Source organism: Strongylocentrotus purpuratus, unplaced genomic scaffold (genome assembly GCF_000002235.5).
Source record: "Strongylocentrotus purpuratus isolate Spur 01 unplaced genomic scaffold, Spur_5.0 spur5_scaffold_8, whole genome shotgun sequence".
NCBI lineage: Eukaryota > Metazoa > Echinodermata > Echinoidea > Camarodonta > Strongylocentrotidae > Strongylocentrotus > Strongylocentrotus purpuratus.
In genome coordinates, this window is record NW_022145614.1 from 1,434,784 (window position 1) to 1,448,829 (window position 14,046).

Below are 14,046 nucleotides of genomic sequence, written 5' to 3' on the forward strand. Positions count from 1 at the left end.
TCACTTCACTGGGCAGTAATCGGGCTTAATGCAATAGAACTCCATTAATAAATAGATATTTGATATGAATTAATAATGTTATTCCAGGTAAATGTCAATTCTGAAATACAATGATTGGCAAGAACAAGACAATAAATTACAAAATCTGAATTTGATCTTTTATTTTATACTGTCATATCCCATGCTCTCTTTCCACATGATCAAATAGTTATCTAAGTTAAAATTGAAATTCAAATTTTCTTACTCATTTTATCTGTTTAAATTAAAAATAGATAAATAATGCAACAAAATATTTCATACAAATTAGTGTGGATAATACCAATAATTAAACCACACAAATATGATGCATGGTTGGATTATACGGCAGTTACAACAAAAAAAATCTACAAAAAAAACAACAACATACAAATAGCCTGAAATGTAATGGATCAATGCCTACAACAGTAGAAAAGCAATAGGGTACAAGCTTTATAGACAGTGAATATAATGAAAAACTATGCTGTATGCAAAATAAGGTAGATGAAAGCAAGGGATATATGTGGATGTTGACTGGCAAGAAGGAGAAAGACAGAAGGTAATGAGAGAGACAACTGAGGAGAGTAAGAAAGAGAGAGGGAGTGAGTAGGAGGCAGCCGGTGACAGAGTGCAATATTCATATCAAACAAACAGTGATAAGAGAAGTATAAAAGATCATGTTATAACCAAAGTGGCCGTATCTTCATTTTTAACATATATATTAACTGTACCAAGAATGATAAACATGATTAAAAGAGAACTTCAAAATAACATTTTCAAAGTGCTCTAAGGTTATTGTACTGGTCAATGGATTCATATATACACACATTGTGTGCACCATCTCTCACCCCAGGAGAGCACTCTGGCCATACAATGGTCAGAAGGGTTCATGGCAAAGGAATACAAAGGAGTGGCAGGAGAAATGAGGTCTATGGATTAAACTTCAAGCTTTACTTCTTCCGTGTGTGTTGGATGCTGGCTGAACTGAGGCTGTGACATGATGGGTCCACCACTCGTATCTTGAGACGGAATAGGAGGAGAGATTGATCCAGGGTTGTAGTAGGGGTACCTCGGTGCATAACTGGTGGTCCCAAAGCTTCCTTTTTTACCTTCTATCTGTATTGGTCCTTCCGCTGCCATCTCATAGCTTGGAGGAGGCAAGGCTATCAAAACAAACAACATTGACACGGCTCAGAGTACAGTTGTCATCCTAACTAACAAATTATGACATAACCCCCAACTTATATGCTTGTATTATTTCATCACCTCAAAATATACTTCTTTGGTGAAATTATTGATTTATGGCAAGATTTAAGAAGTTATAAGTTTGATTTACAATCAATAATACTGAAAATAGGTGAAGAGATCATTTCCTAAAAAGTACACTTGTGAACAAAGAATTAAAGGTATAGACCAGTTTTAGAAATGCCCCCCTCTCAAAAAATGAAATAGAAGATATTATTACCAATCATGTGAAAGAATATGTTTTGACTACAATATTGTGTTTCACATAGGTGGCCTTAATAGACAGGCTTGACTGTATAACAAAGACAAAGCAAAAGAATTCCATATTTATATCCACCAAGCCTAATAGCTAGACTAGACAGAGCTTCAGAGCTTGTTCTATACTCCATACAAGTGAATGCCTATTATTGAAAGCTTGTTGATAGTTACCTGGAAGCTGAGCTGGGTACTGAGCTGCACCTTGACCAGCAGGTGGTGGGCCTGGAGGGTACCCAGACTGGCCCTGAGGTGGTGGGTAACCAGCTTGGGGTGGTGGACCTCCAGCTGGTTGGGGTGGGTAGCCAGGCTGAGGTGGGTAGCCAGGTTGAGGGGCGTAGCCCGGTTGAGGAGGGTAGCCCTGCTGGGGCGGGTAGCCAGGCTGCTGGGGTGGATAGCCAGCTTGGGGCGGGTAGCCAGGTTGGGCTTGATGAGTGGCTTGTTGAACTAGGTGAGGCAAGGCAGGTATAGTGCCGATGAATATAGGTAGGTCAATCGTTGCATCGATGGGTGTACCAGAAACATCTGCTTCAATCTGTCATTTTGATAACAAAATCAATCTTAGTATCTGAAATACATACTTCTGCTTTTACAATGGTAAAAAAAAAAGTGTACCATAAACATCTACATATACAGTCAAACCTGTCTATAGCGACCACCCAAGGGAAACACAAAGAGTGGTCTTTGTAGACAGGTGGTCTTTGTAGACAGGTTCCTTTAGTACATGTTTCAATGAGAAACCATTTTCAAGGGGAACAAATAATGTGGCCTTTGTAGACATGTGGTCATTAAAGCAGGCTTGACTGTAGTTTGTTTGGAGCCAGAAGGGTGTTAACTCATACACTTTAACACATAGTTAATGTCCTTCTGGCTCCCAGCAGACAATATAAACCTTTACCTATGATACGTTAGGGTTCAGGGTTATAACACTAGGTATGGATACTTAATTACTCTTCCAGATGTCTTCATATTCAAATGTACCATTAGGAGCCACAGCATATGACACTGAGTTCCTATAGGAAATATTTTTATTCAGATGGTCCTATCTCAGCCAATACTTCACAGCTTCGGTACTCTATGACCTTTGACCTTATGACCCCCAAAATCTAATCAGTTCATCGGCTCTGCAAGATACATACATCACTTAAGTTTGGCGGTAATCCATCAATCGGTTCTTGAGATAACGCGATCACGAGCTGTTTTTGCATACATAAAGAGCCTTGTGACCTTTGACCTTGTGTCCCAAAAATCTAATCAGTTCATTGGCTCTGTAAGATACATACACGACTTGAGTCTAGTAGGAATCTATAAAACGGTTCTTGAGCTAACGCGATTACGAGAACAGGACGTACAGACGGATAACCTGAAAACATTTTGCCTCCAGCTACTTTGTAGCACAGGCATAAAAAAAAGATGCCAGCCACATTGAAGTAAACAAACAAAACAGAAAATAAATAAATAAATACATAAATTATAAAAAGTAAAAAATAAATAAATTATCTCACTGTAGGTACTGTGTTCCCTGTAACCAAACGATATGAAGCAGAAATGGCATTACACCAGTTGGTATTTTGAAACCACAGTAAACAGGAAGAAATATGTCCTGATATTTGAACAGCGGTCACACCTGTTAATGTATTACATGTACCGGTAGTTGAATTCTTCTGGCTGTCATAAAAATTTGGTGTTTGCTAATTTATGAGTTTCCCTTCTCCAAATTAAAAAAAAATTTCATGCAGTGTGAAGTTACATACATGAAAAACTGATCTTTTTTTCCTTCTACACTTGGGGCCTGTTCCTAGAAACCGTCATAAGTCTAACTTCTTGACTATCCCATTGAAGCACGTGTTAATTCTATAACACACGTTTCAATGGGATAGTCAAGAAGTTAGACTTATGACGGTTTCTAGGAACGGGCCCCTGTTGGCTAAGAGTTAATTTGAAAACATACAATTCCTTTACAAACCATGAATTGTTTAGTGGTATGCATTTAATAACAGTATGACACACTTACCACCACTTTATACATGACTTCAATGTTGGGACAGTTCTCAAAGGACATCGGAGCAATCGGTGGAATAGCCAACGGTTTCCTCTCAAAGATCATAGATTCCTGAGCGTTGAAGTCTTCAAGTTCAATCTCACAAATCTTCTTTGTGTTTTTACGTGTGTGAGTGCTTGATCCATGTTTGGCATGGTAAATTGATTTCTGCAGTAATATAAAACATGTAATATAAAACAAGTAATAATTTTGTCATACAGATTATGTTTACTTTTAAAAATTTAATTACACATTGATTTTTTCTTATTAATATTTAATTGGTTTTGCTTGTCATGACTGGTGGGTAGTCTGCAAGCACAAACCCTGGTCAGTCGTAAAAGAGAGTCTGCAATATAAGACTACCATAGGACATGTATAGCTGCTCCTGACATAACCAGTAGGTAGCTGGGCTAGGCTTCTCTCAAGGCACAATGATTGTTTGATAAAGTGTCAAATTAGGGTCTGTGCTTGCAGACTAACTGGTGGGCATGACTGTGTGTGTCTTGTATGTATGTGTTGTTGAATAATGTGCAAAGGTGAATAATGTGCAAATGCTGTATGTTTTGATTTCAGGTATTATTGTACGGTTTTATAATTCTATTAATTAAAAGTGTTCTGATTTTCTATCAAATTGTTTATTATCATTATGTAAAAACTGGAACCCTGCCATCCTACCATGTTATATTATGATTTTTATTGCTGTTACTTGCCCACTTGTGTTCACATTGTTTTAAAATGGAAAATAAATGAAGTGAATTGAAATGAAATTAGATTGACTGTACATCAACTTTTGACTAACCTGAAACAGAGCAGCCTTGAGGGAGACTAATTCTCTACCACATTGATTGTTGAGCTCCACGGTAACAAGGATGTTCTCTCCCGGGACATAGCCACCTTTATCAATGGATCCTCGCACACTAATTGGTCCAGATTCACAGCATAAACAACAAACAGTCTTCTCAGTGATCCCAGTTGGCATTGTCTGAAACAAACAAAAACATTCAAATTAATACAATGATTTATCAAATCATATGTTTCTGTTTCTTTAAAAAGTTCCCTTTTACAACCTTGTGAACACTAAGCCTGATGCAACAGAGTCCATTGGAAAAGCTTGTTTTTTTTAATCAAAATCAATGATTATAAGGGGGCCATTCTTCTTTTTGAGTCACTACACAAGCCTGGTCCAGTGGAGAACACAGGATCTGGCCTTGGTATTGAACCCTATAAGACTTTGGGGTTACAGGGTTCTGGGAGGAGGGGGGAGGGGGGGGGGCAGACTGAAAGGTGTTCCATCGTCTGTTCCTCCCCACAGTCAAACATAGTTCCTTCATCTTTACTATAGCCCCATGCATGCATCCTGCTGTTCCAGTCCAAAGGCGATTTAAACAGGACCAGGGGGGACATGCCTCACTTGAACCTGATGGCAGGTATTCGTAGGGTTCCAAGGAAAGCTTGTGCGGCACTGACTTATTGAAGGTGATTGATTCCTTGAGACATCCTTTGATTGTTTGATTGCAGTTATCAAAGGCTTTATAGAGTGGAGAAAACTGTGTCTTGATATGAGTATAAGGGGGCCCTATACCTGAGAACTGTTAAAAAAAAACCTTTCTGTTTTCAAGCATCTTTGGAGCACTAATGATAATTTCTTCAACTTCTTATAATCTCATCTGAAATCAAATGTACTGCCATCTGAAAGTGCACAAATCTTATTCAATTCAATTTTATTTTGAAGCAGTGTGGCCAAATAACAAAAAATAATGAGTTTCTTGTCCAGACATTTTCAAAAAAGGAGGAGGGAGCGTCTATTTACTATTTTTTCTTCTTCTTTTTTTCTTCCAAGATGACCACCATGCTAAATACAGCTGGCCAAGGTATATTTATTCACAGATATTGTGCTATTTCAGCACACTGATGCAATGTATGACAAAAGAAATGATTTTTTTTAATCATTTTAGACCACTTGCTTTAGGAAGTTTCAAAATTCAGAGAACAGAGAAAAATTTACATGTGTTCAGCTTGAATTAGCTATAAAAGCTATTTCTACAAAATGTACATCACAGCCTTTTATCAGTTTTTTGGTCATTGAATCATGTATGAAAGGCAGGGGCGTACGCAGGATTTTTTCAAGGGGGGGGGGGTTTTTAAAATATGGCCCAAAATATTTTGCTCCCGAAAATTTGAAAATCGCGCCGGTGGGGGGGGGGGGGGGGGGGGGGGTGGGTAAGCGGACACTTTTTTTTTTTTTTTTGGTAGTCCAAAAAAAAATCGACTCAGCCAACCGAAAAGTTGCTGAGTGAGGGGGGGGGGGGGGTTTACACACATAAACATACCAAAGGGGGGGGGGTTTGAACCCCCAAACCCCCCCCCCCCCCCCCCCCCCCCCTGCGTACGCCCCTGATGAAAGGAACCTGCATAGCAGGAAGTGATTTACATTGTAGCTTCGGAAATCTGAAAAAGAGTACTTTCAAACAAACCAGAATGAAGTTTTTGTACAAAAACAATTAAGGCCATTAATAATTTCAGTGGAAATTTCAAATTTCACTTTTACAATTGCAAATCCATTCAAGTGGCATCATGCCTAGTGAGGGTCAAATGAAGGGGGGGGGGGAATTGATAAAAAAATGTCTCTTTTAATGCCCTGTATGACATCGAGTGGTTTAAGGCGCTTGACTGGAAATGCGAAGGTCGAGGGTTCGAATCCCGACACGGCACTAATATCTTTTGGCAAGATATTAACCTGCACTGGAATGGCTGGAATGCTCCCCAGGGAGTGGAGATTGTGCACACATTGTGTGTGGGAAAGCACTGAATGAGCACCAATGACCAAGGTAATAATATATTTGTAAAGCACTTAGAGACATTTGTATAAAGTGCTATATAAAAGCTAAATATTATTAAATATTATTATATGACATCAATGAAGCTGCAACCATTTTGATAAAAAATACTTTTTGTGCCCTTCACTGCCCTACTATTGATGTGTACATGTGTGTTAATGATAAGAGGATAGCACTGATGTATGGGATTATTAACCCTCTATTGAATTATTGGATTGACAGAGAAATGTCACACATCTGTAGCAGTTGCTTACATGCATGTTTTACATTCATCCGCAAAATCTTTATTTGTCATCGATATATTAAAGTCAATACCATATTCATCCATAATGAGATACCAAAGGTACGTACGACTATTGTTATTCAATATTTATTCAGTTCCCTTCCATTCTATATTTAGTCTGTATCTCATTCCTCCAAAAGTGTGCTGACCTTAAACATATTATTTATTGATTTATCCAAGGAATTTTCATTTAAATATGCAGGGTAGGTACGATACAATCAGTAGGAATACTTTGAGAAAAGTATGCCTTGCAGTGCACAAAAAAACAAAATATAATGAATACACCAGTTTGTGGTTACAACAGTGCGCATGTGCACATGGGCGCCCTTTTAATAGACGGGTAAAAAAAAACAATGACCTCTAGAGGTCAGTGGCTTACGCGTAAATTAAGATAGCACCCATGCTAATTAGATGTGAGCGCACAGCGCAGGCAGTGACGCAACAATACATGCGCACCTGAAAACATTGATGACACTGTCTGCATTGGCGCTCACATCATATTTGCATGGGTGCTATCTTACTTTACGCGTAAACCACTGACCTGTAGAGGTTAATGGTTTTTTTACCCGTAAATTAAAATGGCACCCATAACCGTAAACTGGTGTATTACATGTACATGTAATATGGTCAAAACTTCTTAGCAGTGACCTGTAAAGAAAGGCAACCAGTCACTTCTTGCCTTTAACAAGGTTAGACTAGAATTTTTATTCCCTTGAACATTTTTTTTGGCGGTGCTCTTTTTCTGAATAGTAAATAGTAAAAAAGAAGAGTAGGCGGTGGCCAAAAAGGAGGCAGACGGGAACGAGAAACTCATTATTTTTGTTATTTGGCCTAACAGAAAAGACAATTTTTTTGTTGTTAGTGAATACAGTCCTTTTCCAATTCTATTTGACTGATCATAATACTTAGTACTACCCTAATGATTGTATTCTTTATTAATTCAGCACTTTTCAGCACAAACTGTTGATTTTATTGGGAGCGATCAAGCAAGAACATGACCAAGCACAATGCAAACACAATCAAATTGGCATCCTACAGGGCACCCCATTTATACAATAAATGACTTGCTATAAAAACACAAATATTGTGGCCTAAACCTCTGCAACTAGAGTAATGCATTTAAATCATGTTTTATTATAAAGGTGACCATGACACCTGTAAAACAATATAAGTTCAATATCGAGATTTCCAGTCATACATGTATTTATCAATCTTAAAAATCAAATCTAGAGATCATCTTACCAAGATATTGGGCATCAGGTTGAGATCTTTGGTTGTCCAGATGCTGAAGAAGCGCTGAACTTTATGGTCAAACTTCCACGGTCTATCGATGGTAGCCTTGATGTAATATCGGACCCAGCCCCATGTACCTTCAAATGGTGGAGGAAGGCTCTCTCTCGGGAGCTGGAATTGAAATGGAAAGCGATGGTCTCCAATAGGCAGATTCATCCTGCTGGCTGTTTTGTTGTCCTTACCTGTTAATTCAGTGAAACATTTCAAGAATAACAATGGAACTTTTTAAAGAATCATAATACCTGTTATCAGAATATTTGATTTGATTTGATTCAACATTGTACATTATAGATAATGCATTCAGGAGACCGAAAATAGATACATAAAGAGACTATTGTATATAAAAACAATTAGAATAGATAAATTAATGAAGAAAGTGATTGCATTACATCAAAGGTTTACCTGCACCACGCAGAATAACTTCTTGCTTGAAGAATGGAATTTTCCATGTGTAATGGATGGTTCTTCTGTGCTCTCCAGAGCCCCTTGTTTCAGACCAATGTGTGTAGGACTTGCCTTTACACACTACCTTAATACCTGTAGATGAGAGAGGGAGAGAGGGAGAGAGAGAGAGAGGGAGAGAGAGGGAGAGAGAGGGAGAGAGAGAGGGAGAGGGAGAGGGAGAGGGAGAGAGAGAGAGAGAGAGAGGGGGAGAGAGAGAGAGAGAGACAGAGAGAGACAGAGACAAAGAGACAGAGCAAATAATTTACTGATTAAAATTAAATCAATTCATCATATATGTTAGTTAATAGTTCCACTCTAAAAATTTCATGGCACATTTCCATCATGGGATTTTCATATGGTATTTATGATGATGATGATGATTAAGAGGATGAGGATAATGATGTTGACAACAACAACAACAAAAACAAAAACAACAATAATAATAATAATAATAATAATAATAAAAATTATGAATAATAATAATGGTAATACGTACTACTACTCCTCCTACTACGACTACCGGTACTAGTAATAACAGATATAATAATGCAAGAGGTCAAAATGCCATAGATAAAAATGTCACCAGACACTAGAAAGAGGATCTTATTTTTTTCACATGGTAATCTGAGTTGATAATTTGATATCCTACATTTTTTTTATTGGAAAAAGGCGAAAACCTGTTTTACAAAGCCAACAAAATTTGACACCTTCATGAAAACAATACTATCGGCTAAGAAACATAGTCTCCATCACAATCTTTCAGATTTATCCAAAATTACCCAAAGAGATTAGGCCAAATAACAAAAATAACGCGTTCCTCATCCCCGTCCACCTCCTTTTTGGCATCAGATTGGTTGGTAATAAGTCCTCACTTTCTAAGCCTAGGCCTTATAGGCTTAACTAATTAGCTTCATGGCCAATGAAAATTCTTAATCTTGTTCCCCCTCAAATGTATATTTGCATCGATTTGCCATATAGATCTAACAACTGTATGGGGGGGGGGGGGGGTGCGGTTCGGGTGTCCGGATACTTAAACAGTTTAAACAGGGCTGTCAACCCTCCCGCATTTGGTGGGAATCTCACGCCACCACGCCCCTTCTTCCGCCGCCCCAAAAGCTTGTAGCGGGAGACTCCCACTTTATGAAAAAACCTCCAGCCAAACCGTAGCGTATACAAAAAAAAAAAAAAAAACTTAAACAGTTTAAACAGGGCTGTCAACCCTCCTGCATTTGGTGGGAATCTCACGCCACCACGCTCCTTCTTCCGCCGCCCCAAAAGCTTGTAGCGGGAGACTCCCAGTTTATGAAAAAACCTCCAGCCAAACCGTAGCGTATACAAAAAAAAAAAAAAAAAAAAAATGTGCTCTTACCCTCGTCTTAATCCATCCAGAGGCAAACTTCCTAGTTTAAAAAGAGCTGTTCACACACAAGGATATCTTTATATACAAGTTAGTATTATACCTCGATCCATTATCCAGGTCCCATCAACATCAAAACATCAGAACTGACAGTGTTTGAAGACATGGATGGAACACCCTCCCAGTCGATGTCTTGCACCAAAAACAGTAACAGCGATTTGTCGAAGCCTAATTATACGTCTCCAATCTGCAGATACAATTCTGTTTACTTGCACCTTGTTGTAGTTATTGGCACATGCACCCTACCCTTATGACACACACTTTACCAACGTTCTGCAATTAATCTTCAAAAATGAAGGAAGCAGACTGCACCAAAGAAGAATGATTGAATTAACATCTCACCTCGAATATCTCCTTTTTCTCCAGTCAGAACTATCCTAGCTTGTCCATTGATGGCGTCTCCTGGTTTAAACACTTCGTTGTTACCTTCGAAAACCACCTCGAATGTCTGCAATTTACCCATTATTGACGATTTGTCAGTCTGATGTCATTCAGTAAGACCTATAGGCCTAGGTCTATATCTAGAAGTTAAAATTCACTTGTTGACGACACCGGGAACGGGAACACAGTTGACAGTATCACACCAGCTAGCGGTCGCGGTCGTACTCGATATACTCGACTGTATACCGTGTGAATCCGGGGAGCGCGAGCGCAGGGCGCGGTCGGGAGCGGGGCGGGGAGTAGTGAGCTAGCGCGCTATAGGTATACGGTATAGGATTAGGAAGATGGATGAAAGTGGAGGAGATCCGTCACTTAAGCCAGAGCCGAGAGTAATGAGTAGATGTAATACGGAGAGTTGCGACTCGCTATATCCAAAAAGAGTGATTAGTTTCGAATTTAAATGCTTCAGAGATGAAAGCTGATATTATGATGAAGGCTTGGGCCTATGAGCATGAAATATCAGAAACGTTGTGTCGGTAAAAATAGCACAAACATCACACTAGTGTAGTCTGCAAGGCCAGGGACGTCAGACCGGCCCGAACTCTGATTTGAAACCGTAATCCTTTCTAGACAAAGTCTGTTGTAGTCTAGTCTCAGATAGTGCAGACACTGTTAATTTACACAAAACGACTGGCGAGGGTTTCATTGTCTGGCAAACTGCCACTCCTGGCGCTCCATTAATTATTATTATCCTGGCTTTATAGCGGCTAGCCATTAGGCATTACAGAACTCGAGCATATACGCATGCATCTAATTACCTCACCTGGGGATTTTCCCCGGTCATGAAGCAATATGCGCTACCCCCCTAAACGATGATTCCTATAGGCTGAAACCATCTCTTTCTAAGTCTCGCTTTACTCTCTCCTGCTCTCTTTTTTCCTCTCTCTCTCTTATCCCCCTCCCCCTTCCCTCTCTCTTCTATCACCTTCCCACTATCTCTCTATTTCTCTCTCTCCCTTTCCCTCTCCCCACCCATTTTTCTGAGTCGATACGCCTCTCTCTTCTTATCTCTCTCTACCTTAAAGGTAAAGACCAGTAATGGTCATGCGATTGCATTGTGAAAGAAACGTTGTGGAATCGATCAGAAAAGGTTGATCATCTAGCATCTAGCATCTGCAAGGTTCTGGAATCATCAAAATGATAAGAAATTTGGCCCATTCTTCGTAAAGTTACAAGCACTATACACAGAAAGATGTATATGGGACTACCCTATCTCTCTCACCAGACCATGAGAGAAATAAGTTTACCAAATATATGAATTAGTAGGCGGTTTCCCGGCAAATTTTTTATCATCATGTATTAGTCAAAACATATTCTTTCACATGATTGGTAATGAGAACTTCCATTTCATTTTTTGAAATTGGGGCGTTGCCAATACTGGTCTTTACCTTTAATCTCTCTTTTTCTCTCGCTTTTCTCTCTCCTGACCTCTCTCTCTCTCTCTATCCCTCTTCCCACAGCACACCTCTCTCTTTAAATATGCCCCTCTCTCCTATCTCTCTCCTCTTTCTTATTCCTTCCCCTTTTCTGTCCCTCTATTTCTCTCTCACCCGGCTCTCTCTCCCCCATCATCTCCTGCCTTTGTCTTGCTACAATATGTAGCCAGCCTGGTTTCACTCGTTGATTTTCATGTGCGTAAAACAACAAGTGTATCATTTTAGTTCAACTTTGTTTACACTATATTCAATTTCATTGTAAATCAACCATGATGAGTTCCTGAACATTACTTTACGTGTTGATTTTTTAAAATCTAATAATAAATAAATAAAATTAATAAAAAATTGTTGACTATGTAATATAAATCAAAATCTACTGAAGATTTTAAGATCGTTTCAACCCGACTCGCGCTAGATAAGCCATCGTCCACACTATTAGCAAACACGACGAATTATTACCCCTCCCCCCCCCCCCGGTCTGAGGGCTTGCAAAATACCTCTTAACGCGTATACCGGCGCGTACAGCAGGAATTCGAATCATTTTTTTCTTGAAAAATGGCTCCAAATGGACGTTTTTTTTAATAATGCGGCACCACGCGGACCGCGTCCAATCTAAAAAAACAACAACACCCTTTATACGAGTTTTCTTGGTCACGCATGCTCATAGTATTTATATTTGACCGAGACCCCCGAGGGGTTTTCATCAACTACAATAATGATTTCGGGGCCAGCTTAGCTGTACGCTCCTGATTTTGTATCCTTTTAACAAATAGGCCGTTTGTAGGGGTGACCTCCCCCCAAGACTCCCTGATATACAGTGCGTCCCAGAAAAAACGAAACCGAGCAGTATCGATGTTCTATCATAACTTAATCCCAACTATAATTAATGAATGATACATATTTGGAAAGCTTAGAGTCTCCTCTTTCATGTGATGCTACTCAGATGATGCATATTTCACGCATGAGTGATTAAAAGCAATTTGAAGGAAGTAAACCAAAAAGACATTTGGCGGGCGGTATCTGAATTTCGAAGAAAAATTCACATTTCTAGAAAGTTGAGTTTCTGCCCTTTCATATGACACCTCAATCAGGAAAAATGAGGGAGGAATGACAAAGTTCTATTTGTTTAAAGTAGTGCTTGCATTTCCATAATTTTATTAAACGAATTCGTTTTCACTGGCTGCCTGCCGTATCAATAAACGAAATTAGCAAAAGACTTAACTCCGTTTCGTTGACAATCAGCCGTAGACGAGAGTCTTCATGCATGGCTGATTGTCAACGAAACGGAGTTAGGTCTTTTGTCAAATCTGCTTTTTGCTACGGCAAAAGATGTAAACTCATTTTGGCCGTTATTGTAAGTATTATGCGACCATTCCCTTCAAAATACAGGTTTGAGCTCTAATTTCAATCTGAAACAGTAAGACACAGAATAAATCTTTCGGCATGTCAAATACATGAGAGGAAAGACCAAATATTCAACTATTTGATGTCGGTGATTATTTAGTTTGATGTCACACGGTAGTTTTGAACTGCTTCAACTGATTTAAAAACGAAAATTGTCAACTTCTTAGTGTAATGTGCGGATTAGAGCTCTGAAGGCGATGCTGACAAAATGAGCCTCGACTTTAATATGAAACAGTGAGACCAGTCAATGACAACTACCATGGTAACATGTCTCAACTCTCAACAGCCAATAAAAAATAAAGGTTTCCATGGATGGCAAATTTTGAATGGTAAGTTTTGTGCAACGGGGCCCTGGAGAAAAAGATTCGGCAAGCCAGTTAATGAGAGAAAAACGAACCTTTGCCGTAAGTTATTATCTACGTTCAATTTCATGCGATAGATTTTGACATTCAAATCCCGTCTCTTACTCCAGTTGTCGTATACTGTCTATATACCGGGACGCGTCATTTTTTGTCTGCGGCACAGATTGGTTTTTTTTAAAAAGAGGTCTTGATTTAACCCTAACCCTAAACTTTCCCATGGGCTCAACACGCACGTACATAACCACTGGCGTACCTATGGGGGGGGGGCAGGGGGGCAGAGTGCCCCCCCTGACGGGCTCCAGGGGAAAAAAAGAAAAAGGGGAAAGAAAAGAAAAGAAAGGGAAAGGAAAGAAAAAGAAAAAAGGAAAAGGAAAGAAAAAAGGAAAGAAAGAGAAAAAAGGAAAAAAAGGAAAGAAAAAAGGAAGAAGAAGAGAAAAGGAAGAAAAAGGGAAAAGAAAAGGAAAGGAATAAAAATGGGGAAAAAATAAAGAACATGGCCGTAAGCACCAGGGGGGGGGGGGGCAGTTGACCCCAGATATTTTGAAATCGTACAGTTTTTTTCCTGAAAATGTA

The 14,046-nt window shown here is 39.2% G+C and overlaps 1 protein-coding gene across 1 annotated transcript; it reads right to left on the bottom strand.

The window, feature by feature from the left end:
- Positions 1-146: 146 nt before the first annotated feature.
- Positions 147-10,936, bottom strand: LOC589384 (arrestin domain-containing protein 3). Its single transcript, XM_030975515.1, has 7 exons — positions 10,173-10,936; positions 8,372-8,506; positions 7,919-8,151; positions 4,356-4,538; positions 3,530-3,724; positions 1,690-2,050; positions 147-1,178 (listed from the first exon to the last, which is right to left on the bottom strand). The coding sequence occupies exons 1-7, from the start codon at positions 10,291-10,293 to the stop codon at positions 952-954; spliced, it is 1,455 nt and encodes a 484-aa protein (XP_030831375.1). The 5' UTR covers positions 10,294-10,936; the 3' UTR covers positions 147-951.
- Positions 10,937-14,046: the final 3,110 nt, after the last annotated feature.

Coding starts and splice junctions, on each gene's coding strand:
- LOC589384 (XM_030975515.1), bottom strand. CDS start 10,293: ATGGGTAAATTGCAGACATTCGAGGTGGTTTTCGAAGGTAACAACGAA. Junction 2,051..3,529: donor AAGTCATGTATAAAGTGGTG/GTAAGTGTGTCA, acceptor TCAAAATGACAG/ATTGAAGCAGATGTTTCTGG. Junction 1,179..1,689: donor GTACCCAGCTCAGCTTCCAG/GTAACTATCAAC, acceptor TTGTTTTGATAG/CCTTGCCTCCTCCAAGCTAT.